The sequence below is a fragment of the Ixodes scapularis genome, unplaced genomic scaffold (genome assembly GCF_016920785.2).
Source record: "Ixodes scapularis isolate PalLabHiFi unplaced genomic scaffold, ASM1692078v2 ptg000320l_1___fragment_1__unscaffolded, whole genome shotgun sequence".
Classification (NCBI taxonomy): domain Eukaryota; kingdom Metazoa; phylum Arthropoda; class Arachnida; order Ixodida; family Ixodidae; genus Ixodes; species Ixodes scapularis.
The window spans coordinates 52,495-79,120 of NW_024609961.1; the positions used below are offsets into that span (position 1 = coordinate 52,495).

The 26,626-nt window shown below is 47.2% G+C and overlaps 2 protein-coding genes across 4 annotated transcripts; one reads left to right on the plus strand and one right to left on the minus strand.

Annotated features, from left to right (window-relative positions):
• The first annotated feature begins 335 nt into the window (after positions 1 to 335).
• Positions 336 to 17,535, plus strand: LOC8043637 (arginine/serine-rich coiled-coil protein 2). 3 transcript variants are annotated; one of them, XM_029969797.3, is made up of 5 exons: positions 336 to 463; positions 717 to 775; positions 5,092 to 5,461; positions 6,485 to 6,852; positions 13,450 to 17,535. In XM_029969797.3, the coding sequence occupies exons 2-5, from the start codon at positions 719 to 721 to the stop codon at positions 13,738 to 13,740; spliced, it is 1,086 nt and encodes a 361-aa protein (XP_029825657.1). In that variant the 5' UTR covers positions 336 to 463; positions 717 to 718; the 3' UTR covers positions 13,741 to 17,535. The 3 variants fall into 3 exon arrangements, with proteins under 3 accessions (XP_029825657.1, XP_040358160.1, XP_042143726.1); XM_040502226.2 differs by lacking the exon at positions 336 to 463 and adding an exon at positions 3,533 to 3,602 and having other exon boundaries at positions 715 to 775; positions 5,075 to 5,461; XM_042287792.1 differs by lacking the exons at positions 336 to 463; positions 717 to 775 and adding an exon at positions 788 to 3,602 and having other exon boundaries at positions 5,075 to 5,461.
• A 2,149-nt stretch (positions 17,536 to 19,684) lies between these two features.
• Positions 19,685 to 25,551, minus strand: LOC115311151. Its single transcript, XM_029969796.4, has 4 exons — positions 25,413 to 25,551; positions 25,131 to 25,258; positions 21,716 to 21,760; positions 19,685 to 20,053 (listed from the first exon to the last, which is right to left on the minus strand). Exons 2-4 carry the CDS (start codon positions 25,249 to 25,251, stop codon positions 19,974 to 19,976), a joined length of 246 nt encoding a protein of 81 aa, XP_029825656.1. The 5' UTR covers positions 25,252 to 25,258; positions 25,413 to 25,551; the 3' UTR covers positions 19,685 to 19,973.
• Between the last annotated feature and the right edge of the window lie 1,075 nt (positions 25,552 to 26,626).

Below are 26,626 nucleotides of genomic sequence, written 5' to 3' on the forward strand. Positions count from 1 at the left end.
CGAGAATAAAAACAAATTGGACAATATTCTGAAGTAGTGGTATTTTTAAAAGTGTTTTAATTCGTTTAGTTTGGGCAGAGTTAAAATTAAATCAAAATATATGCCTGATTTGTAAGAAAAAATTATATGTATAATTTTGTACAACAAAATAATGCGAATATTTTAAAACAGTTATTTTATGAAGTAACAACATTACTTAATTTTTGTTTAACGTCACTTTGCTCAATGTCATCCAAAGTTTACAATTACTGGCAACAGATGACGGGAGTCATTGTCCAATTATAGTCCAATTTTCAGTAAGCAGCCATGTGCATTCACCAACGTTGGTATTCACCATCTTCATCATGGTATTCACCGTATTCACCTATCCACTTTCGTTGTTTGGCTCATGGCTGTTCGTGCTGTTTGCTGCCAGTAGCGATAATTTGCTTCGGGAGCCGACGCAAACTGTGTATTTAAAGAGGCAAGTTTCGTGTCAATGCCAATTAAGACGGACTGCAATCTGCATAAGATCGTTTTTCTACTTCAGCGTACTCATGATAATCCTCCTTCACGTAGTAGCGGCAGAATATGCCTCTGCCACTCTTAAGCCTAATTCGTTTGGAGCGGAATATATGATCGGTCAATGTCTCTCTCTTTTTTTTTTTTTTTTAGTGCATTGTCTAAAACATCGTTTCCTAAAAGTTCATAGTCACTTTTTCTTCTTTTTTTTTCAGAAATGACCAAAAACTCCCCGGGCAAGACTGAGAAATCGTCCGGGTCTGGTTCAAGGATGGTAGGCCTTTTCACTGCAACATAACCCAATTTTATTTCTTAATCGTGTTCTTGATTTGTTGTTATTATTATGTTGATTGCCATCCAGTCCGCAGCGGACACTAAAAAAAGACAAATCTGTAGTTTTAGCAGCCAGCATGTTCCTTTGCTCTAATACTTGCGCATAAATGTAAGGCCGTAATCGTTGACAGTGCGTGCCACTCTTAAAAAAAAGATTCTTAAGCGATTATGCTATATTTGTTTTCGATTGATCGATTGGGTATTGGCAAAGAAAGAAAATTGACTGTTTACAGCTGCGGTAACCTGTGCACGCTTGTCACGGCCTAGATTTGTTTTCCGATGAGACGCTTCTATGTGTTCCCCAGTTTTGATTGACCTCGAGCCCGTTGTGACATCAGCAGGTGGGATTCCGTCTGCTTGCGAAAGGCTGAACGGAGTGTTAGTCTGTCGCAGGTGTAGAACAGCAGGACAGGCTCATCCCACTGGAGCAACACCTCCAATATAAAGGCTCGTTCACTCACTTGCATTTGAGTGCGACTACAACCACTTCGGCCTCGTTAAGACTGCTTGCATCGAGCTGTTGCTATGGCAGCAGTTATGACGAACCAATGGGAAGGTGCTGTGCTGCACGACGCAACGCAGCGGAACATAGTCGACGCGCAAGTATGAACCAGCCTTGACTAAAGAGGTGAATGGAGGACACGGATTGGACAATCAGTAAGGACACGAGTCTTAGCCGAACGCCTATGATGTGTCCAATCCTGGCCCTGCATTTGCCTCTTTAGGGTATGTTGAAAATTCAGCCCTCCTGCCTAGTTGTCTAGGGGCTGTTGGCTGGAGAGGAGAAAACCTCCAATCGTAGTGATCAGAGGGCAGCATAGAATAGGCTTGTCCTGCTGTTCTAAACCTGCAATAGACCGTTGGCGAGGAAGTCTGACTATATATATAGGGGATGGTCCGTCTAGCCTGTTTTCCTTGGAGATCGGTGTTTACCCGACATGAGGCCTGTAGACTTGGTTCTTTGCGTTGTCTCCCTGGATGGAGTGCGGGGTAGAGTGTGACGTAGAAAGTGCCCGCAGTAATGGCCGATTCACATGACAAACTGATCCGCAGACGGATTGGTCACGTGGCGGCGCTTCTACGGTTGGTCCGTCACCTAGGCGCATCCAGACGAAGGAGGAGATGACAAGCAGACGACATTAAGGATGGCTCGAACCTGTTTGCGGTCCCAAAATGCCTCGAAACTCCAATGTCGCACTGTGGCATTGTTGTCTAAGAGGGAAACCGAATTTCACATCTGCGATAAAGAATTGTGCACCGCTGTTACGGACAAAGTGAAACTGAACACTGTAATAGGTTCAGCACAAGGTGCCACAAGCTTTACTAACCCAAGGCATGACTGACACAGACATGGTCTTGCTGAAAAGGCTTTGGCATAGAGGTGAAGAGGTCCTGGGCTCGCGGAGGAGCGTCTAGAGATGCCTTCGCGCGTTTTGCGCTCGCCCACAACACTTGAGTACGCTACAGCCACAAGAAAAGTCTTGCTGGGTGAAAGGCTGATTGGACGTGCAAAAGAGATTGCCGCATGCTAGACGAATTTTGACAGAAGCTTCTTGACGTGGACCCGGAGGAGTACAGGAACCTGTGTCGCGTCAGCTGTGCAAAGATTCTGTGGCCTCTTTCATGCGTCGAACCAAGAATTGCGGGACAAAATGAACCAGCGAATGCACAAAACACAATGATGTGTCGTCTTTGTTTTAATTATCCAGACGAGACAACAAAGAAACCTTTGTACTGTCACCAGACTAAACGCTTTTCAAGTCAATCGTCCGCCTAAAGTCCGCAAGTGAAGAGGCGCATGTCTGCTGATGAGGCGTGGATCGCAGGAATCAATGACGTGACGGTTATGTACACGGTCAGTTCATAGAGACGAAAGTAGCGGTGTGGTTTGTCGTGTGAGTCGGCCATAAACAGAGTGATGTTGGCGGGACTTCGGAAGCCGGATCTTTGTTTAAAGGAGACGTCCAAGAATGGGAGCTTGATCCCCTTTATCCTTTGTGCTGAGCAGGTGCCGAACACATGCATGCTGCATTGTTCACGTAGGCCGGAGTAGCTACAAAAGAGCTCCTTCTCGGGCGAGGGGAGAATTCGAGCCCCAGTCGAACGCTGACGGAGTGTTCGGCTACGTCGGCCGAGCACCGCGTCATTGTTGTTCTTGTCCTCGTGGGATTAGTTTTAATATTAGCCACTCGGGCCGCAGCGGTTGGGTCTCTTCCCCGATAGTAGGTAGTTTTTGCGTCCCAATAACAATACTCGATGACGACACGAAGAGTGTGCGGAGGCTGTGGCAGAATTTCGGGTAGTGTCGTTGGAATGCCAAAAAGGACGCAGTAAAACATCCTACCGTGTGCTGGGGCTAGCTACTAGGACGGGGCGCTTGCTAAGCTCTTTGTGGTTGCAGTCTGCTTCCAGTGTATTTCCCATGTTGTTTAGATTGTCTTCCTCAGTCAAGAATTCCTTATCGTATTCGCTATCAGTACCATGACATCGTAAGGGCAAAGCACCTCAATGCTGATATGTATCTTGGTTGAGGGATGTAAGTCTCGTCAGTGCACGTGAGTGTTCTGTATTAGGTGTTGTGTAATCGTGCAGCCTATGACTGTTTCTTGTAACAGTTTGAGAAAAAAAAAAGAATAGTTATGCATTCTTGGGAGTTCTCTCGGTATTAACTCGTCTTGTATGACCATTGCTACCCAAGAAACAACTTGAGATTGGCACCGTCATACTGTCGACCACAGGCGGATGACCTGCATCATAGAGGGGCTAAGGTACGTAGTGCTGCTCACGGTAAATGCAATGTATCACCTCCTCTCATTGTCTCCTTTTTTTGTTTTTCGTGAATGTCTCGGCAACGCCGCTTTTACCCTATTCCCAAATGTTTTTCGATGATGCCTGCTTCCTGTAGTGCCATGTCTACTTTAGCTTATTATGTCTAGTAACTGAAAGATCAGCTTAGTAACTTTGTAACAGGTCAGGGCACTTCAGTACTCCTTTTCTTGCTCTGACTGTAATTGTGAGGGCAGTCAGTGCCTCATAGGTATTGAAACAAACCCATTAGATGGCCTTTGTCATGTCTCCCGGTCTCTCCGGTAGTGCCTGGCCTCACCGGGCTATTACATTTTTCTTTTTTTTTTTTTTTTTTTTCTCATCTAGAGTTTTAAACGAAATGTCCCGATGCAGTCTCCACGCAAAAACTAACCGGCTCTTTGCCTCACAACCCAGTCCGATGCTTGCCTCGCAACATGAGTGTTATTACATTATACCTCAGTACTCTTACTGGTTTGTGGGCTTTTCAAAACAGTAAAAAAAACACAATATGCAGCTTTTCACAAAGCGCGTCTCCCTTCCTTGGCCGTCCGCATACCCCGTTAATTTGTTCGTGACACGTTTGGTGCACATCCAAGTAGGAAGTTCGGGATTTGCCGGCAGAGCAGGTGACAATATGGCAAGTTCTTGCATATCCCGGGCAGCTCGGGGAATAGAATTCTTTGAGACCTTACGACGTCAAAAAAGGGGTAATTGAGGTACACGACAAACTACGGCAGGTTTCAAAGAGAGTGTGGGAAAGAATCAACATTTCGATGAAACGGGCACAGCAGATTGCTCGCTTCAATCCACCTTCCGTCGCTGCTCCGCGTAACCTCGAAAATAAGGGAGGCTGAATCGGGACTTGTCCCGATTCAGCCTCCCTTATATACTCCTACGTCCTTTCTTTAGAGTATTTCAGAAGTGTCGCGGAGCACCGGGGAAAGTGCATGCGATCACGACTGCCTACGCAACGCGTAGCGCTTGACGGTCTCCGACAAGACAAGAATGGCGGGGCATCTCTTCCGAATACCGGACCTCCAGCACGTGCTTGCTCCATCAAAGCTTGTGCGACTCCCAAGCACTATCGAAGGTTGGAAGCTCGCGCTAGGGGCGGGACAACCGGTAGAACTCCCTGGCGTTCTCGATCTGTTGGAAACTGCAAAAGAAAGAACGGCTCGTGCCTGAGCCAGAATCGACGAGGCGCAGAGAGCGTAGACCCCAGACCGAAGGGTTAGGGCCGGCTTTCCGAACGCTTGTGCACCAAAGAGGTCCGTCTTCCCGCCGGGGGACGTGGAGACGCATTCTTTCGACAGTTTTCGAACCGGAGTGGCGTAGAACCCGTTTTCTCTTCTTTTTTTTTCTTGGAACAATGCCGTACTGCGTTGACCGGGGAGCCCCTAGTGACACACGCCTGCCTTTACCCCCATATTAGACGCCTCTCTTTCCCAGGATGCGGAGAGACCGCGGGGCTACCGGTCGCGCTCGCGCTCTCGGTCCCACCACCGTTACTCGGAGGAGGAGGAGGACTGCCCCCCTCGCCACCGCCGGCACCACCGCCACGGGAGGAGGGCCCGCCACAGCCGGTCGAGGAGCCGGGAGCGAGCCGGCGGGAGCCGCCACCGCCACCGTCGCCACAGACACGGGAGCCGAGACCTGGACGATGGCGGCCGCCGCAGGAGGAGGAGGAGCCACAGCAGGAGCTCGAGCCGTAGCCGCAGCCAAAGCCCGAAGGCGCCCCCGGAGCGGCCGGCGGGAGCCAAGCCGGCCCTGCGTGCTCCGGGAGTGGGCATTCGGGAGACCGGCACGGTGTTGCCGGAGGGTGAGTCTCTTCTGGAATTCTCGCTTTTGCTGTTCCGAGTTGGGGCAAGCTGTCTGCCGCACGTTGCAGGTTCTCGGAGGCTCGAATTCGTCTCTCGCCCTCAGTGAGGTCACTTTCCTGGTTTGTTTGAAATGTAAATACCGGGAATATTTATTTTTGTGTAGGTAGGTTGGCGCGTCGGTGCAAATGCTGAGAGTATTTATTTTGTGTAGCTGGATTGCTAAGTGCTGCTCAGATCAGCTGCCTGGTAAATAAGGATATTTTATTAATTAATGAAAGTTTGCATTTGTCGGTCGTATTATGGCGATGATGTTAGCATGAGGATGTAAAAAAGTGGCCCATCGTCTGCCGAAAGCTTTCATGGCGTAAACCAAACGTCGTGGTAGCTCACCGTTCGCACGCGCAGTGTGGCAGCACATGCAGTAACAGCGGCCCCAGTGAATATACTATCATTTGGCAGCAAACTTTCAGCCAACCACGATAGCATCTGTGAGCCGATTTTCCGCCCCATTTTAATCCAGAAAATGTTTTAGTAAATGCGAAGAAGTGATTCGTGTAGCTGTAGTGTGCCATCTTATGCCAACTTTAGAAGGCTAACATCTTGCGAAATTTAAAGGGGTGCCACTGTAGGTGCCACGGTCACGTGGTTTGTGTGCTGTGGGTCATGTGAACACCTTACATGCGACAGGCCATGCCACCTTATGTGAGTGACTCTTAGCACAAAGTCATGGTGACGCGTGACATTACTGTGTCAGCGTCAATGGGTGGTTGCTAAAATATGACGTCGGGTCACGTGACGTCAACACACGCACAGACTCAACTGAAAAGGAATAAAGAAAAAAAAAAGGGGGGGAACCAGGTGGTGAAAAGATGAATAAAACCATAAAAGGCACTGTATGGAAAGGCAATAATATTATATAAATAATAAAGAAAGGTAAAGCACAAAACAAAATCGGGAACTATTTTCTTTTTTTGTGTGTAGCGATCACTAGCCATAGCCTCATTTACGCCCTCGTCCCGCAGCGATTCCGGCCTCCACCGCCACCAACCCGCAGCAGTTCTTGGTGACCGCGATGCCCACCACGGCGGCGCCGACGTCCACCGCCTCCGCCGCCCTGGCGACCACCACCATGCCGCCCGGCGTGTCGCCTGCCCTGGCGGCAGCGCGTGCAGCGGCGGTCCGGTCGGGGCTGATGCCCGTGGAGGCCCTGGGTGCCCCCGGCCCCGCGGGGCTGCAGCTGGCCCTGACCCAGGCGAGCAGCGGCAGCGCCCTGCCCAGCTACTACAACCCCTCGGCCGTGAACCCCCTCAAGTACGCCGAGCAGATGCAGAAGCGCCGGCTGCTCTGGAAGAAGTCTGCCGAAGGGGACGCCAACAGTAGCAGCCCGGAGGTGAGGCATCTCTCTGCCAGAGAATGCAAAAATTTCATCCCGCATAGTGAACGCACCTCGCAAATATGTGTTAATTTTTCGGGGGAAAAAAGCGTGTTCATTAGTGTTGTGCGAATATTCGAAATTTCGAATAGTAGTTTCAAATAGTACTCTATTCGATATTTGCTTCGAGAGCAGTTGGAATATTCGTGCTTTTCGAAGTGTTCGCAAACTCACGGTCCCAAGTTTGTTTACTGTTTAAAGACCAGGAAGAAACGATATCTAAAATCAAGAATATGCTCACACGTTCGGCAAAATGGTATAAATATTATGGTGGGAAGTATGAAATATTTTCATCGTAATTATTTCATCAACTTCTTTAATAACGGGCAAGAGGAACCGAGCAACGAACTCCAGAGACGCCGGCGCCATCTTCGCCAATCTTGGCGCCCTGCTTGCCAGCACTCTTTTCTCACCACCGCCGCGTCCAGACATAAATTTAGAAAAACAACTTGCTCAGAAACTTTTATTTACGAATAACTCATAAACACGGTTTCAAAACATTTAAACTATAATATCTTGAATTAATATTATAATATTACAGCGACAAGGTGAGTGAATGACATCGACATTGTCAAAATGACGGCAGCTAAGTCGGTTGGCAAGATGGACTAATGACAGCGTGAGAAGTCCAGTTTGGAAGTATTTCTGTGAACTTCCCTCTAAAAACGGCCAAGCTTTTTAAACGGCAAGTATTCGATATTCGACCAAAATCACTATTCGCTTCGAATTCGATTCGAACTAAAAATCCACTATTCGCACAGCCCTAGTGTTCATTATGCGAGTAAATTTGGTATAAACCGAGAATTTATTAAAAAGATTGTACTGTGGTCTATGAGAATTGTGCGAGTGACACTGAGTGAAACGTTGTATTGTACAGGTTTCCATTAGTGGTGCAAAACTATCGATAGTATCGATAGTCGCCAAAAATCTGACTATCGATAGTTGACTATCATATTATCGATAGTCGACTATCGTAAACCTATCCAATAGTACTGTCGACGGCTTACTATGAATAGTTTTGCGACACTAGTAGTTTGCATCACTCCCTCTTCTTTTTCTCGCTTTATTTTTTCGAATGGGACACCAACTAGCCCAAGTACTTATCATCCCAACTTTGGTTCAGCTTTCAATGATGACGAAGACGGGAGTTTGGGCGAAGAGAGGAGTAAGGCCTCATTCACACAGCCGGCGTTTCGCCGGGACGGTGCAAAAATGGGACGGTGCAGGAACGGAGGAGTGTTCGAACCAGCGGCGACGGAGCTCCCGGCGGTGGCTATAGCAATTGGTGGATGCTGGCGGCTGCGCCCCCTTCTAAGCCACCTAGCTTAGAAATCTTTCTGCACCTATCGAATTTCGCGTCGAACGTTTGTATTCTGTGAAACAGTATAGCAGGTATATCCTATTCTTTCGTGCGCAATTTTACACTTCCCTCGATCTCTACTACCAATCTTTTAATCCCGTATTTGTGGCTGCTTTGTGGCGGCGTCGACCACCAAATGTAGCGGACTATCGGCGTCGATGGGCGCAGCCGCAACTGTTTTGTTCCTTGGAGCTTGCGTTTGGGTCGCGGATAACGATCTTGCTTGTTTCAAAACATGGATTTTATTTGTCTCCACGTTTCGAAACAAAAGCGACAAGACCCATCGCGAGCACGTTTTACATCAATCACTCCTTGCGCCGCATTTCGTCCCCGATGATCGACGACCGCATTTTCTTTTTTCGGCTGTTCTTCCTTAAAATCGCATTTACGTCTATCGCAAATAAACTGATGTGGTCTCACCATTTCGAGCAGCAGCTCAGCGGTAAATCCAAATCTCTGTATGCCCGTTGTTCAAAAGCCGTAAACATCACACAATGCGCCCGTTGTCTCGCTGGCCTCCCTCCTTCCCGAAACGAGCTTTGTTGACTTCGTCGGCTCGTTAGGACGGTTAGGGCACAGTACGGTCAATTTCCCCTGCCGCGGCCGTGCCCATGGTCTCCCAACTTTTGAGAATCCGCCAGATTCAGCAAAAGTTTCCAATTTTGTGATTGGCCGTCCCTCGATGGGGCGGGGCGCCGGCGTTCCCGGTCTCCTGCCGGTGCTGGGGACGTTGAACATCCTCGTTCGGCCCGATTTCGGACGGAAACCGGTCCCAACACCTTCTCCCCTGGCGAAAAGGACGGCCGGCGTTTTCGCCGGGCGGGGCGAAAAAGCGGCTGTGTGAATGAGGCCTAAGGGAGGCGAGCGGCAGTGCAGCAACTGTGTCCGCTCTAGTAATGCAAAGCTATCGATAGTCGCAAGAAATCTGACTATCGAAAAACTATCGATAATGCTATCAAATAGTTGACTATCGAAAAACTCTCTATAGTCGACTATTCATAGTTTTGTGACCTTATCGATAGTTTTGCGTCACTAGTTTCCATTCGTTGCTTTCGTGGTCACTGGTCCTATACACTCCGTGCGGGAACTATAGGGGGCGCTTTGAAAAACGCGCGCAGCGCCGCTAGCGGAGGAGCTGGCGTTCGACTGCGAGGCGCGTTCAGCAGCCTGCGGCGCCTTTTCGCATGCCAAGCTGTGGCGGCGGAAGCGCGCACGTACGAAACCTTTGCTTTTTGAGCCCATAAGTTGAGGGTGACGTTGCATAAGTGCTAGGGCAGAAGGGCATTTTTCTGTTCTCCACTTCTTATATATTGAGTTTGAGTCGTTATTAGGGGTAATTTCTCTAGTCGCGGCCGAAAAAGAAGTTGGAGCAATTTTCCCAAAAAACAAGACGGCCGCCCATAATTGCTCTGAGTGCGAAATTTATTTCGCTCGTCGCTGTAAACTTAGGACTGCTGGAACGATGATATTTGGAGGCGAGTGAGATGTTCACTAAGTTTGTGCACGAAGAGTGCCAAGTTTCTTTAGGACAGCAGGCGTGAAAGTTATGTTTCTAACAAAAAAAGAAATAAAGCTGTACGGGATATCCAATATTGGACCCAAAATGTTGTGTTATAGCGGGCTGTGCAAAGTGCAGATTTGGGCACACAGGTGCTTGGACTTGACAGTAACATGACACAGCACTTATTATACAAAAAAAAAAAGAGGTGGCATAGGGAAATCAGGTGAAAATTTGGTTTGGGCGGCGTAACTCAATGGGAACCGGTTTTGACCATGAAAAGGCTGTCAAGAGAATACCACTGGTCGGGGGAGGTGGAGACTTTAGAGGTAGGAAGGAACTAGTGGACTGTACTTCCAATTGAAGCAATTTTACGAAAGGTGGTTTCAAAGCCGAGAAAGCAAAGTTGTCGGCCAGCACACGGTTTGGCCGCCAAGGGCTTTTGCGGTCAGCTGTTGTGTAATAACCTGTTGTGCGAGGTGCTGATTTTCGGCGCACAGGTACTTTGACATGACCGTCACTTGGCACAACACATATTATAACCAAAAGAGTTGGCATAGCGAAACCAGGTGGAAATTTAATTTGGGCGGCGTAACTCAATGGGAACTGGCTTTGACCGTCAAAGGCTGTCAGGTAATACCACTCATCGTGGGAGGTGCACACTTTACAGGTCGGAAGGGACTGGTAGACGGTACTTCCAGTTCGAACCACTTTGCGATAGGTGGCTCTAAAGCCGAGAAGAAAAAAAATGTTGTCTACAGAACTCGGGGTGTCAGCGTTTCCACATTTAAAAGGAGGCTGATCAAGAAAGAAAGCACACCACATAAACTTCCATACTCAAACGTCGATTCTCCAGTGATTCCGAGTTTCATTGTTGTTTTCTTTAGATTTATATTTGTCACTTTTTTTAGCGTTAGAATCTTTCTTCATGAAGTACAGATTGCATGCCATACTTGTCCGGAAATATCATCGACACGTACGATGGGGACGAAACTTCTTTGGAGGGCATTCCTCCAACGAAATTGGCACTGCATACCCGCGAGTGTGGGATGGCACTTCAGTTCGTCCCATCGCCGCTGACACATGCGTCACTGATACGCAAACAAATGCAGAGCGCAAAGCGGCAGTGTAGAATATGTCAGCCGTGCCGACACAGTGGCAGCCATGATCGGGAGACCAAATTTCTTGCGTCGTACGGCACGGCTTCATCGTTGTCGCTGTGCCACAAAACATCGGCGAGGTGAAAAACTGTGAAACTTTGTCTCCACGAGATACGACGCATAACTATTGAAGCACTTAATGACGCAGCACAGGCAGCACTTCATGCTGTGAACCCAGCGCAACCGCACCGCTTCGACTTCAATGCGTGCCAACGTACGCGGCGTGGTTTCGGTTTCGTTTTCTCTGGGGTTCTCACTGCCTACCTTCGGTACCGGCCGCGCGGCGGCGCGCCAGTCGCGTCGCACGGAGTGTATAAGAGATGTCCCTGCGGACTTGGTCATTGCGCGCATCTCCTTTCCCTTGATCCATTTGCACTCCAGGGATCCAATTTTGGTAGAGTTGGGAGCTTTGGCATTCTTGGCTGCTGGTTGGACTTGACGCTAAAGCTTAGGTGCAATTGGCCAACGCAATTGGCTGCACATGCACGTGCTAGGTGCATGAGATGCCCAGGCGTTACCGAAACTAGGAAGCGCTGGAGGCGGGACAATTGAAGCTACTCCCTGTCGTTCTCACTCCGTCGCGACGAGACTACGACTCATTCGTACTGGTGATGTCAGTACCGTCGTCATCACTGCTACGTTCTCGAGGCACATCGTCGGCGTCGTCCAATGAAACCTGGCATTTCGCAAATGACAGCATCAACTGCATCTTCCTCGCTTGCTGGGTGATCGCGTTGCGCGGCACGGGACGGTACCGATTGCGCACTTTTGGGGCGTACGTTGCAAGCCTAACCTCCAATTCTGGAAGGCATCCCCACCTATCCAGACTTTGGCCTGTGGAAACCTCTTCGTTCGCCGTCACAGTTTAAGATCCCACGCCATTGCAGACTCCATTGGAGCATCACCCGCTCCGACAGGTTGAACATGCCTCCAACAGCGCAGTTGTTGGTTGCTTCTGGGTGAAGAATGGTCATAAACGAGCACCGAAAACCTACTAAACTACCTGGATCGCGCATGTCAATACCAGAAAACATAGTTAGCACTCCAGCATGATCTTGACAATGCCGTACGACCGTGAATTGTGCTAAAGGAAGCCGCGGGGAGTGAGTCGTCGGCTGTTCTAGCGGAATGCGGAGTGACTCTTGCAAGAAGTGCCGCCAGCCCCAGTAGGAGGGCTGCCAACTTGAGGGAAGTTCCCGAGATAAAGATAATATTCAGGTCTATGTGGTAACGAGGAAAATCTTGCTAGTTTGAGGGAACTTTGTATATATCTGGAATTTCATAGGTCAAATATGATTTTATTTAGAGATGACATTGAATCTTAGCGGCTTTGGCTACATTTAGGCTATTCTCTCCAGCGTTTGGCAGTTTGTTGTGGGACCATCTGGGAGCACTCTAACAATTTTTTTTGGCAGAATCAATTTTCACTTATTTTCATCGCCTCTGTGAAAGCTATGGAGGAAGGGATCAGCTAAGTGCAAACTTCTGAGAGCACCGGCATGGCTTCTCGGAAAAAAAAAAAAGCCTGAGTGCAAGAAGAAATACTGCGATGTGTGGAGATACAGACCTACCATGACTAATAATATTTCATGAAGTGCCGTGCACGAAATAGTAGTTAGTATGTGTCATGTTCCCTGTGTTCGAGTTCGAGAACTGTGCCTTGTGTTACGCTTTTTGTAAGCGCTATTGAACTTATTAAGCAGTACAAAGCTGAGATGGCGTGCATCACATCTAAGGTGAAGATAGGGTCTCCTTCGTCAGTTTGAACCTCCAGGTAACACTTCCCCAGACTTGCTTTGGCCACGGTGTTGGCCCAATGAACTCATTTTTGCGAAACATACGTGAGACATAAAGTCTACATAATACATCTATCATCGCAAAAATAAAAGTAATGCAAACAAAAAAACAAAACAAAAAAACAACAACGAATATTTAGTATTATTTAGTTATTTGGGCAAGCGAGGGAAATTTTGGCGGAAGCAGGGTAATTTGAGGCATTTGCTAGGGAAATTTTGACTTTACGTGTTGGCAGCCCTGCCCGGTAGTCGGGCGCTTCTTGTGCATTTCACCGCCATACATTCGGGTTAATTTGTGAATCGCTATCAAACATAATTCTTGTCTGCGTAATAAAGAAAATTTAAAGAGTATGTTAAATAAGCGCACAGAATAGTGCTATGCTACAGGTACATCCGGCTGAACTCATAGCAAGCTGAGGTGTTCTTGATATCGCTATTGTTTCATGTTTGTCGGCGGTGGAATGCTTTTAAACAATATAAAATAATACAAACTGCCACTTTTTTAATTTTAAAAATTGTTGCACTACCCCTTTAACTGGCTTCTCAAGAGACAAATTGGTCTTGCTCTTGCTGTGACCAAAGTCGTATGCCCGGAGCGTTGTCGTATGGTGTGGTTTTTGCGAATTGCCCATTTTTCTTTGAGTTTGCTGAAAGACATACTTCTGAGGTTCTGCAGCACACACTTCATATTAAAAGAAATCTAACATGAGCATGGTCGGCCGTCGTGCATCGTCTCCGCAGGAGAAGCCGGCGTCCTCGTGCGCCAAGGTGTGGGAGAAGATGACCTTCGCCCAGGACGAAGGGGGCAAGGTGACGGCCAAGTTCCGCAAGCTGATGGGCATCCGCAGCGAGCCCCCCCCAGATGCAGACCCCAGCTCGGACCCGCTGCTGAGCAAGCAGGAGAAGCTCTTCCACGACCTGGACCAGCAGTACGAGGCGGCACGCCTGTCCACCCACACCCACCGCGGGGTGGGCCTGGGCTACAGCTCGCAGATGGCCGCCTTCTTCCAGCAAACCAACCTCACCAAGTGATCCGCAGGATGCGCTTCCCGAGTTTAAAAAAAGACTTCGCTCCCACGCCCGTCTTGACTCTTGCGCGAGTGCAACCGTCGTCGCAGTATAAACGTGCAAATGAATTGTGCCCCCCCCCCCCTGACTGGCTGGATGGTGGGGGAGCGTTCGGAAGTTTGAAGGGTACGGAGCTAGAGACGGTTTGAGATCGAGGAGTATTTGTTTGTGTCGGGGAAAGTTTCGATTTGGGGGGCCTCTGTGCGATCTCGAGTTTGGCACGTCGTGCTGTGTTAAGCTGCGGGCCACCTACGGTCTGTTGCGGGTTGAGAAAGGCGGGAAACGCTGGAGAGAAGTAAACCACCAGTCGTGGCAACTAGAAAGCTTTGTGGGAGGGGCTTTCCGGGCTCTTCTTAACGTGCAACAGACGGTAGGCCGAACAAGTCCATTTCACCTTGGGTGGTTTGCGGCACCGACTTTGGCTTAACTCCAGCATAAGCGTGCTGTTCACGGTTGTGTGCTTGCTGTGCAAGAGATGAGAAAGTGCGGCAACAGTGGTTTGTTTCTGTGCTCCGTACACCGCTAAGCCGTCTGAGCGGAGGAAGCCACGTGCCCGTTGGACCAGTCGTCTGCCGTCGGTCGTTCGCGACGTGATCGCGCATCTGCCCGTACCCACGCGCAAAGAGGGGCCGGACGGCAAAAGGCAGACAGCCAATTGAGGCAACGAGCGTGGAGCTTCTGTCGCGCTCAGTTTTTAGGGGTGAAGGGAGCATAACAGGTGCCTTTGCTCCTAAACGCGAGAGGGCAATTGGCCGCAGACGTTTCCTTCGAGTCCTTTAGTACAAGTCCATTGTTAGCCGCGTGCCACCTTCTGTCTACACATAGTCTCCCTGTAAATAGTGGATTTTGAAAGTTGGCCGGTCGGATCGGAATCATAGTCATGCAGCAGCAAATCCAAATCGGATCTTTTTGTGCGTGTGTGTGTGTATGCCAGAGTCGACATCTCGTGAACCGAGCGATTTGCCACGGTATGTGCATCTAGAAAGTTCTCCAACTACACGTGACTAGTTTCTCGGCTCAAGATGTCAACCGTCCCAGACCAGAACACGCGTTTCGTTTCTCTATGTGCGTCTGCCCATTTTTAAGTTCCTACTCGTGCACCTTTTCTTTTTTGCGTTGACACCCTTTTGTCAAAGGGCGACTTGCCGGCTCTTTTGAAAAGTTGCTCTCTCCTGGCTGTATTCATTTAACATTGGGGTCGTCGCTTTGCCTCGAACACTTTTTAATCGAGCGAGTACCCTCGCGCACCTCGTGGTTTTCACTGTGCAATAAATTGTGGGCATTGGCTCGTGCCTCTTGTTCACCATTTTGGGGTTCTCGGTGCTTGGCCACATAGAGCTGCGTGTGCTCAGATTGATGACAACTGCCACTGGTCATTTTGGAGCACAGACTTTCATCCCAGATTGAGCAGATAACCTGCTCCTTAGAAGCACATTGTGAGACGGCTGAACAGGAGGAGACGGTCGCAAATGGTGCAGTGAATGAGCTCGTCGGGTGCGCTCATTGGGGAGTACTGGATTTTTTTGTTGTTACGCGAACCATTTTACAAAGTTAATGCAGCATCTAATTTACTAGAGGTAGGCAGAACACTCGATCTCGCTCATTTTTAGTGGATAAAGTGCAACCCATCAAAGGTGTTCTTGTAGTATTAGTTTTAGTCTCGTTTCGAGTCCTGGCTGAAGTGTCCGCATTTTGATTGAGGCTTATTGCAGAAGAGGTTCAATTGCGTGTCAAGAGATTCAAAATTTACTTATTTATACCTTCGGCTTTGATTCATTGTGTCTATGATCAGCATGTTTTCAGTTTACTGCTTTTTTCTTTTTTTCCTTTGTACAGGGAATTTTGTGTAACCATCTCAAATGTCTTCTAAAGGGCAGGCAAAGTAGACGCCTCTTTTTCCTGAGAAATGTGAATTTTTGTGTGGAAATCAAACATGCCAAAGCAACATTGTTAAAATTTAAGTTTCATGTTTGTACAATTACATTGTTTAGGTTGGAATATGTTCACTTTCAGCTCCATTGTCAAAATGTCACTACCAACTTCCAAACGCCTAGTCTACCAAATTCTTTGCTCTTTAATGCCTTGTGATGTCGCTGAATCCGCACAGGTGCGCGATTTGTATGTGCTAAAACATGTCGATTACTTCAGTTTTGTGCAGCAACCAGGTCGGCCATCTCTTACTGCGCTAGTGATGATACAAGCACCCAAGTAACAAATTTACAAGCTTAGCTCACAGTGAACAAGACTTGCATACAATAGACTCGTTTGATTTACCTGCACTTCCTGCACAGGTGCAGGTAAATCGAGCGAGCCTATTAAATGTACCCTAAAGCACTAAGCTATGGCTAGAGTATTGACGCTCTCTTCCCCGATTACTCTGCGGACAATGCCATTTCCTGACCCAGTGCAGTGCGGGAACAATTGACTATAGTTGCCATTCGAAAATGCAGAGGAAAAGTAAATTGGCTTAGGAGGGAGAGAAGGAGGAATCATAGTTTTGATTTTCGAGGCTAGGTGGTGTAAGCTACTGCCCATTATGGCGTTCCTCTGAAACATAGCTATCTTAGTGCATCTAGTTTACCCTTGGTATTTCCCACGCGTGCATGTCAATTTCTTATTTGGTGCCAATCTGCACGTTGGTGTTTCGACAGCTACAGTCGTCCAAAGATTTAACTTCACCAGCCTAACGACGCCTTGCCCTAGTTTGCTGCTCATTTTCTGAGCTGTGTGGTCGACCAGCCGCTCTAGGTCTGTCCAAAGCCTCGTCCATGTACGTCTCGTTCAAAATGGTAGTTCAAATCCTGCGACTTTCCAGTGTTGTGATGGAGCCCTTGAAACCGGTAGATGTCACATTCACATTGGAGCTGTCAACTTTCTGCATGGCTGTGCCTATATTTGGTGTCAGTTTGGCAAAGCAAACACTGGAGAAGAGGTGACCTCCTCTTCAGCGTTCACTCTGCTAAAGTGGGAGGAGCTTCTGCTGAAGTTTTGTCGACTTTGTCTTTATTTACATTTAAGGTACAATTTACTTTGTTCCTTTGCGGTAAATGAATAAACGGACCTGTAGAAAGAGAACCTACAACAAATAAGTTTTTTTTTAATTTTTTTTTTTTTTTATATTCAAGAGACATGCGGCTGGTCGCAGGAGCCCCAGTCAGGGCCCATCAAGAAGGCAACTTTCTGTGCCATTTAAGTCCAAACTATGCACACCTCTGTGCTTGTGACCCTTGAGTGTCGACTGACCAAAGCTGTGCATCTGCACATTGTCCTGAAATGCCACAGAAAGTTGCTACCAAGTGTAGCTGTATTTCTTCCGTAATTTTCGCTCTCCCTTTATTGTGCATGTGAACAAAAAATGCTGTTCACTTCTTGCTTCCAGGACATAAATATTTTTTAATTGGCAGAAAACGAGTGTGCCTCTTTCAGAATTGCCGCCAGTTCTGAGAAGCCCCAGAGTCCTTGAAAAGCAAAAGTTGGAACTTCTAAGGCCGAGGATTCGGGCAAGACGCAAGCCTGACTCAAAGATGCATCTAATGTTTGGATATAACTGAGCGGTGCTTTCCTTTTTGCACTTGACTCAAAGATGCATCTAATGTTTGGATATAACTGAGCGGTGCTTTCCTTTTTGCACTCCCTATACTGTAGTGTGAACGACCTCTGTGCAAGTGTGTGTGTGCATGTGCGAGAGTATAACTTCTTTTCTGTAGCTGCAGCTACATCATTTGAAATGTGCATAAAATAAAGTGAGTTGCAACCTAAGGCCTCTTTTATTTTGTGGACCAGGATGATATTGCAGACTTGCGGAGCTGGGTTGAAAAAGAAAAACTTCACAGTATGAACGCCTCGTTCACCTAAGCAGTCTATGTGGTGGCTGTAAGCATTCTTTGGCTCGAGGCACTTCATTTTTAGGACAATAGAGCAAAGGTTCATATATTTCCTCATTCCAATTGACGTGAATCTGGCGCAGCCGCCTGAAATTGCCTCGTCAAATGGGTCTTCCATATTGTTCGGTACTTTTCACAGACGGTACATACTCAGCTTGAACAAACAATTGTCAGTTTTCTCTGCTCTTCACTTCGAATTGAAAGCTGCCATAAAACTACGATATGTGTCAAAAAATATTTATTTGGGGCAGAAAAAAAATTGGGGTGTGTATGTTTATACAGTCTAGAACTTGGTCTGCCTCGACGAGCGGCTTGTCTCCGAAATGTAGATGAGAAATTTAGCCAGTGCAGTACGTTTGGTAGCCTGGGGTCTTTAACATGCACCACGCAGTAGTGACACTACCGCAGGCCGGTACGATGCTCATCAAGATCGAAACGGGTATGGGTGGGGATTGATCCCCGAATCCCTGGGTTTTGTAGCGAGAGCCTTTGCGTGCTACTAGCTGGTGTGCACTAAATAACCGATCACCCTTCATTTGGGGCACTGACCTAAAGGGCAATGTTTGCTGCCCATCAAAACCGTTTCAAAGTCAAATCGGACAAATTGGCAATGCCACGTTCGCACTGACAGTGTCACACTGCAGAACCCAGGGTTCCTGGGTTCAATTCCCCCCCCCCCCCCCCCCCCCCCTTGCCTGTTCCTCTCTAGATGAACAGCGTTCAGGCGTGTGGTCGTGCGTCGCTATACTGGCAGACAACTTGCTGTGGCATTTCGGAAGTGAAGACTGCACGTGCACAGCTTTGATAGACGCTCAAGGTGCACGTGCACCCGTAGTTTTGGCTGCATAGCCACAGAAAGTAGTCTGTGAGTTTACTGCGTGACGCACGTTAAAGGCCCGTGGCTAGCAGTGGTGCTGCACTGGCTAGATTTCTCGTTTGCAGCTGAAGCACCAGACGCACTTGGGGCCCACTTCCCGCTGTCCAAGTATACAGACCGCACAATTTTACCAACAGCTCCAAAAATGAAAGAATCTGCAAGGAAAACACAAGTACCCCAAATACAGTGGAATCTCGGTAATTCAAACTAACATGCAGAACCCGTCCCATGTGTTTCTAGGAAGGAAACTCCCGGTAATTCGAACTTTGCATTATTCGAGCAAAGTTTGGATCCCCCTCGAGTTTCCAATTAACGAAATTCCGCTGTATAATCGAGCACATTCATTCCACTCGTGTTTGAACGGGCAGATTTATGGGTCGGGTTGTTTATTCTTTTTTGAAGGGGGGGGTGTATCTCAAAGAGATGTAGCATGGCACAGGTTTAACGTCGAGAAAATTGATCACCATTTCAGCAGGAATGAAGCATTTGTATAACCTTTTCTTTTTTCCATAAAAAATGCCACCCTTATGGGCCGAGGGGTTGCAGTCGTCTTCCCTGCCCCCCCTTTCATCTGCTGCTGTGTACAAAATGGGTCGAGCCCTGGGAATAAGCTGCTCATTGCTCCCCGACCAAAAAAGAATGATTTCGCCTCGGATGCATTCAATCTGACTGCGGTCACTTCATTTCAGGAGGTTAAAAGAAGTTACAGAAGGAAGGGGGTTTATTCAATGAAAAGGGAAGGAAGAGATGTTGAGTGACTTAACAGCAAGGGGTCAATCTGACAAAACATTTGGCATATGGCAACATTGGTTCAGTGTAGTAAAGGCATTAAGCTAGTGAGGTACCAACACTGCTAACCTGGGGTCGTGCATTCGTCACTGCTTTTTGTTCTTGTCTCTCGTTTCAAAATATGAAATACGAAATAGATTATCATTACTAATTATAACACTTCGGTGATTGCTTAAATGCATGGCGGTACAATGTTCATCCAGATCAAAACGGGTAGGGGCAGGGATCGACGCCAAGACCTTTGGGTTCTGTACCACAAGCTTTTGCTCGCACACTTTGGGAAGGGCATTTTTTTTTACCCCATGGGATATGCCCCTCAAAAAAAGCAAAACATGGGCATGTCCACATAAGAGAGGAGTTCAAAAAGTTATTTTTCTCACTCTTTATTTAGACCAGTGTTTTATACACAGGTAGACAAACTCTGCAAAAAAGCACCAATGTCACATTTGTGCTGAGTGTTCTGCCATGTACCTCTAGATACTACTTTACAAGCACACATGGGGGTCCGGGTATGATATTCACAGTGCCCGACATGAGAGCTGCATGCTCCACGTTTCCTAGATCATATCAGCCTTCGTGAACTCCCCGTCAGGAAATGCCCAGTTGTTTCTGTACAGCCGATTGAGGCCCCTGTTCTCTGGCAGGTACTACTCGTTCACTCCCCAGGTACTGTAGTCGTAGGTACGGACCTTGCTGTCCCCCAGTATCTCTCCAGTCTTGTAGTACACTGAAACAATATGCATGCACGTTCAAAACAATGATTTGCTTCTACGCCCGTATCATTGAGACCGATTCAGGTGTCGGAAAATTTAATATCGCGTGGATAAGGGGCCTGTTTAAGAGGCTTTCTCGAGTGATCATTTTGTGAGGAAGCATATAGACCGATACAGTTCTGCAAAATGATAGGTATGCACATGTATACCATTCCATAAAACAATATGTATGCCTTTGCAAAACAATCACTTGCCGCTAGCCCCGTGCTGCTGGGACCTACCCAGATGGAATAAAATGTAATGTCACATGGATTTGAAATTTCTCTAGAGGCTTTCTCATGTAATCATTTTACGAAATAGCACACAAACCGATACAAATTTGCGAATTCATTTCACACACGAAAGGGGCAGTGCAACTATTTTAAAGGGCTACCACAATGAAATTTTGGCGCTTATTTTTTGGTCCATGTGTTGAAGGGGGCAGTATCACATCGAACACACCAATATCTTGTTAAAAAAGTCACAAAAAGGAATTGTAAAACCAATTAAACGATTAGCAAAGAGCATCTCCTAGATGTCGCTAACGCCTCATTTGCAATGCCCGTCTAGGACTCTATCTTTGAACACGACGGGTATATTTCGAATTTCGTTGAAGTGCCTCTTTAATGTTTAAATATTTTTAAGTTTGTATTTTTTTTATATTGTTTATAATGGCCCGAGTGAGAAAAGAAGTGCCACATTCCCCCGCCCCCCCTGAAAAAAAATGTAAAAATTAAATATTTGCCCATCTGCAGCCACGTGTGGCAGTTACGAGAAACACAATGTCACGTGACTGGAGTACACGTGGAAGTCAACAAAACCTCTTCCCCTCTGCTGCTACACTCGCCATCAGCCCTGTGGCGAACCGTCTTTCGTCTCAATCGCTCACCACGACCTTCAGCGATGGCAACCCCTGAAAAGTCGACCATCGCAGAGGGAGTGGCCGAGGGCTCAGCGGAAAACCACGTGGGCCACCATGCTGTCACTCGAAAGGCAGCGTAAACATTAAGAAGCACTTCGACCTTTGATTTGTTTTATTTTTTAAATAATTGCTAGCGTACACAAAAAAAAAACTGTTTTCATTTCTTTGTTTTTAAGGTGACACAGATTAATTCCCAGAGTTAATTGGCCAAATTCTAAAAATAGTTACACCACCCTTTTATTTCCAGGGGGTTAATCTTTGTAACCTTTTTGGAACTTGTGCACTGAAATCAAAATTGCTGGGTTCTTGATATGGTTTGAAGCTCGAATCCCAAGTAGTCGTTCTAGCAAGGAAGGATGGTATGTGGTAAGGCATGCAGAATTAACTAGAACTGGAAACAACTACCTGATTGTCTTAGGTGGCATGCAACAGCTGCTTCAGTCCATGGTGATGGGGAGAATTATATTAACTATCTTCAAATTACATTGTAGAATTTCTGCCACTCATTAAAGCTAACCAAAGTTTAGCCCGTCAGTCGATTGCTTTAAGTTTCTTATAGTTTCTGTCAGTACTATTTTGAATCTCCAACATGCACAATTTAGGTTTAGGAACCAAATTGGAAGAAGCTTTTCCTGGCATGCCAACCTTAGCACAAAAGAAAAGCTGTTAGTGAACAAGTAGTTGTGGCCACTGCCACAAATGCAATTCAACTCACATTCCAATCCAGGCTTGAAATTCTGGTACATCCAGTATCTGTACTCTGAAAGTGTGACAAAGGTGTGGTTAGCTTTACGGGCCATGAAATCATTCAAAACAATCTTTCAGGGACATAGCATCATTCGAATGGGAATCATTGTCGCACTTCTAGGATGTGATATGGTGTACAGTCGGGGACAAAAGTTTCCAAACCACAGGATATGCACTGCTGAGCACCCCAATGGCACGGCACCTGCTCATTGTTTTTTTTTTTTAATTTGCTTTTCGTTTCTGGCACTTTTCAAATGCGTTAGAGTTAGCAAATCTGAAGGGTCGGCGGCGGAGGCTCCTTCTACAAGAGAATATTATCCGTGGTACGCATCGCATCATAGTAAATGATCGAACAGAGAGTTAGATTGTGATGAGTTTAATCACATAAGAAACAGCATATGCACCCACAAGGTCACCTTTGCAACTGAACTGCCTAATGACCAGTAAAATTAACATTCACTGCAATGACTTGCTCCCTGCATTGTGGCAGAGACTCGCAGAGGCAAGCCACCGGCTCAGCTCACGCACGAGGTCTCCCACTCGACTCTTATTGCCACCCACAGAGCATTGGTCGTGCAACCGGCCTCTTGTGCACAAAAATGGCTTTCAATAACTCATTACAAGTATTGCTTATCGCTATTATCCAGCTGGTCGCCAGCCTCTACATTGGCATCTTCAGAGTTTTTGTGTTCAGCAAGCCGCCAGGGAGTGAGCTTGCAAACCAGTGTGCAAACATCTTTTTAATACTTCTCCACCTGAGTTGAGCTCACAAATAAATCGACATGAAACTTCTTGCAAAACGACATTCGCGTGCTCTATTTCAGGTATGCACAGCCTTCAGATTTTTTAACACTCGCACGAACGCCAATCGGCCGGTAGATCAGCGCCCTATCACGGCGTGAAACAGCCAAGTCAGCGAGGCTATAGTCGGTTACAAGTAAAGAAGGTAGGAGAAGCTCCTCCCACAAGCGTGATGCACTCGTTTCAAATCTCTCCGCAGTCGAAAGAATAGTTCACTGAAAACGCGCATTGTTCCGCTTCAATGGATAAATATTGGCTACAGAGTGATGCCAACTTGTCTCTGACCCCCACTTTTTAAAAAGCGACCTTTCTATTCATCGGAGAGAGAACCGAGCCCCTGAGAGCAGCCTTTGTATCCTTCGGAGGTGGAACCTAACCCCCGAAAGTCGTATTTGTTTCCATTGAAGGGAGAAAACTCTAATCTCCCTCTCGTGGCTTCCACAACGCTAAGTCAAAGTCGAAAGATAAGGCAAATATTTACAGGAAGGCAAGACACCCCTCCCGCATTGGCCGCGACATCACGGGAACGGATGCGGAAGTGGCGGAGGGATATATGAATCACTTTGAGGGGCATTTGCCGTTACCCTCTTGACCTGTAACTTACTACACATGACTCACAAGTGACGTCACGATAGGGAAGAACGGGGCCCCGCACCATGCTGGTGGTTGACTTCACAACGTGCAGATGCGCTTACTAAGGCGTAGGATGCCGCTAACTGCCCGGACATGCACTGACATGCACCATAATTTCAACAAAGGTACCTAGTTGTGTTACATGTAAACTTGGAACAAACGTGCGGAGCTTACGATGATGACGTTTAGCCAGTACGTGCAAAATTTGTCGGCGTAGGTGCGATCGCACTACGAGCAGAAAGTTTCCATATGCCGCCGACGAAGTTTAAAAAAAAAAAAACTGTCGTGTCACAGAAAAGAAAATCTGAATTGCGTGCTTCAAAAATACGGGCAGCTCTAGAAGTCACTTGTAGAAAAATTGTTATGATCTTGGGAAATACTGGTAAACAATTTGCAAGGTTATGATCACAATCTAGACCCTGAGAGAAGGACAAATCAAATAACGGAGGGTTTATTATATGAAGTTTCCTAACTGGCTCGCCTGCATACTTTCGCTCTTTGTAAAGGTTACTGTCTTGCAGACGGCACAAACCGATGCCCCGGTGGCGGCGTCTCGGCGAGTTTGCACACGGGGGCTGCCGCCGACCGATCGCCATCGGGCCAGGCTCGCTTTGCGACAATCGCCCATACTCAACCGGGAGCCCCGAAGGTGTGCTCGAAGCGTGGAAACGGCGTTACGTAACGAAAGGCGAAGGCCGTCTACATCACGAACGGGCAACAGCCGGTGCAAAGGTGTGCGTGAATGTAAACAACGGTAGAAAAGGGCCGTCGCTCGCCGTTATGAAATGCGTCCCGCAAACTCGGTAATCCGCGGCCGCATCCCTTTCCTGCCGCTTGTACTTTCTCTAACTTGACGTCTACTCTGTCTCACGGGGCATGCCGTCGAAACGATCGTCGGGATACATAGTAATTGCTACAGCCGAGCGCGGCGCAGTTTACCATTGCTCCCGCTGCGAAGGGCCGTCGAGTCAACCACCACCATGGTGGATACCGGTGTTCGACGTCGTCATGTCGCTGACCTGCTCCGTCACGCCGCGATAAAGCGCTAATCTACCGGCCGGCTAGCGTTCGCGTAATATTGTAAGAGTAAAGCTATACGCACTTCGGAGTGCCCTTCAGACGGAATGGCTATACGCACTCCCCTAAACTCATATAAAACAAATGGTCACAACGAGTTTCCTGAGCGATGGCATAGCGTAGCGGTTAAGGTGTCTGCTTTATACGCAAGTGGACGCAGGTTCGATCTCCGGTGAGCCTACTTTTTTTTTATTTTTTTCTCAAACATTTTGTTTTGTCGAGGTGTTTGATATTCACATTTCTTTTTTGCATGAACACTAAAAAAACCCGGATGTTGTCGACGAAATTTCGCAGAACTGAATGGTATGGGACTCCCTTTCCGGAGGTGCGATCGGGGACGGCGGAGCTTGGGTGGACGCCGCGAAGCGGCGTGTACTGGTGAAGTTTTGTAATTAGCGGCCGCATACGGTCGCCGCGAAGCGGCGTGAACGCAGGCGGGGGGCTGTGTTAACGAGCTCCCCAGTGATACCCGCGCCGATCGAAAAGGGTGGCCTACGCGGCATGAGCTCTCCACGGAGTGCGTATAGACATTCCGTCCGAAGTGCACTCCGGAGTGCGTATAGCTTTACACATATTGTAAAAAAAAAAAAAAAAAAAAAAAAACCCGGAGGCTGTGCTATTGCAGCCAATATGAGCTGAAACGCCGCTCCACGCATTGCGTGCGGTATTATCACAGCTGTATGTCACATTTTTTCTCGAAAAGGATGCACGCCGACGCCAAGACAACTCCCTTTAGGCACTCGGTGCGCCACTCTAAAAAATAATATGAACCAACTAAACCCAATCAAAGTTTCATTACAAACAAAACTGCCCCCCCCCCCCCCCCCCCCAAAAAAAAAAAAAAAAAGAAAGAACTGGCTAGTTTGTTGCACCTTGCGAGTGGTTCAGCCGTCGGTAGTAGAAGTAGCTCACGCCGAAGGCTGCCGTTTCTGCGATCGCAGCGGCAATGACGATCGGTCCCCAGACGCTTCGGCGTAGTGCGGGTTTACGCATGATTGACCTACAAAACGGAAAAATCAAATGGAGATGAATTTTCGTTTCCGTCAGATGGTAGACCACCGGATGAAACTTGCACGTTACTCAACAAGCTTGAGGTCACGCACATTAAACTGTTCGAATTTTGAATATTGCCAAAGTTCCGAATTGTAACTTACCTAAAGGAACAGCGAATACTGAAAAATCAATCAAGTGCACTGCGTTGCCAAGCTAAAACTATTAAATTAGGCAGAAATAATAGATCACGAGCGGACAAACGTGGGAGACGCCATTCTAACTGGATTGGCCAATGGATTCGACATATGAGGACGCAAAGACGCCCCAGAGGTTTCGTTTTTAAAAAGTTGAGAAATGGAAGGTGATATTGTGCATTCTTTCAAGATTTTTGCTTTCTGATATTTTGTTAGATACATTGAGCTGTAAACATATAAAAGGGTACCCGGGAAATAGCCAAAAGCCGTAATCATAGAGTTCATTTTAGTGGTTGCCTCACAGGCGGATAGAGGGCGCGGACGCAGTCGGCGCCATTAAGTTGCTTCAATTTGGTGGGTTTCGGTTTCAACGTAAACGCGTCTGTGTTGCTGTTTTACGTTGTTTTTGCTTAATTTTGTGATACGATTATTTTCCTTGTGGCACACAACCAATGAAACCGTGGTATTTAGCCACTTTGAGGACTACGAGGTGTATTTTAGCCTTAATTGTGGGCTTTGTTTTTCTGACCCCTTTGATGTATCTGATTATGGTCGCTTGCGAAACATCTGACTGATGTACAGGGAAGATTACCATCGTCTACGGCCGTACCCGATGACACTAGTTTCCAGTAAAGACAACCAATGAAGAGACTAACACGTTAATATAAAGAAGCATATCGACAGCTTGATTAGCGATGTGCTGAATCGGCCAGAACAGATGAACTCGCGAGTTTACTACTCACTGTTTGGTTTTCGTGGGCACCCAACCTTTAGTTAAATACGCAGACCAAAACCGTATCGTGTAATGACGCAGGTAATTGATATAAAAAAGTAGTATCGTCTCGGCCTCTTTTTTGTAATTCAATACTCGAGCATCTTTTGACAGGCCGAGTAGGAAATTTCTAAAATTATCAACACTGCTGAAGTACTCATAAGGAGCATTTCGCGATATAGGCCCTAGGAAATAAATTATTTTTATATTAACATTTGCTTACTCAAGATATGATGTAAGTGACAGGTCCGTCAAGTTGAATCTGGCATTTGTCTCCCGCAAAATTGGCGAAATAAAGATAAAGGGCGCAGGAGGAGAAATACCTCGGAAAGTTTTACTGAATTCTAGCGCTAGGCGCCACTTCACGGACCTTTGTTAACAAATATTTATTTGTTTGAACAGATTCGCG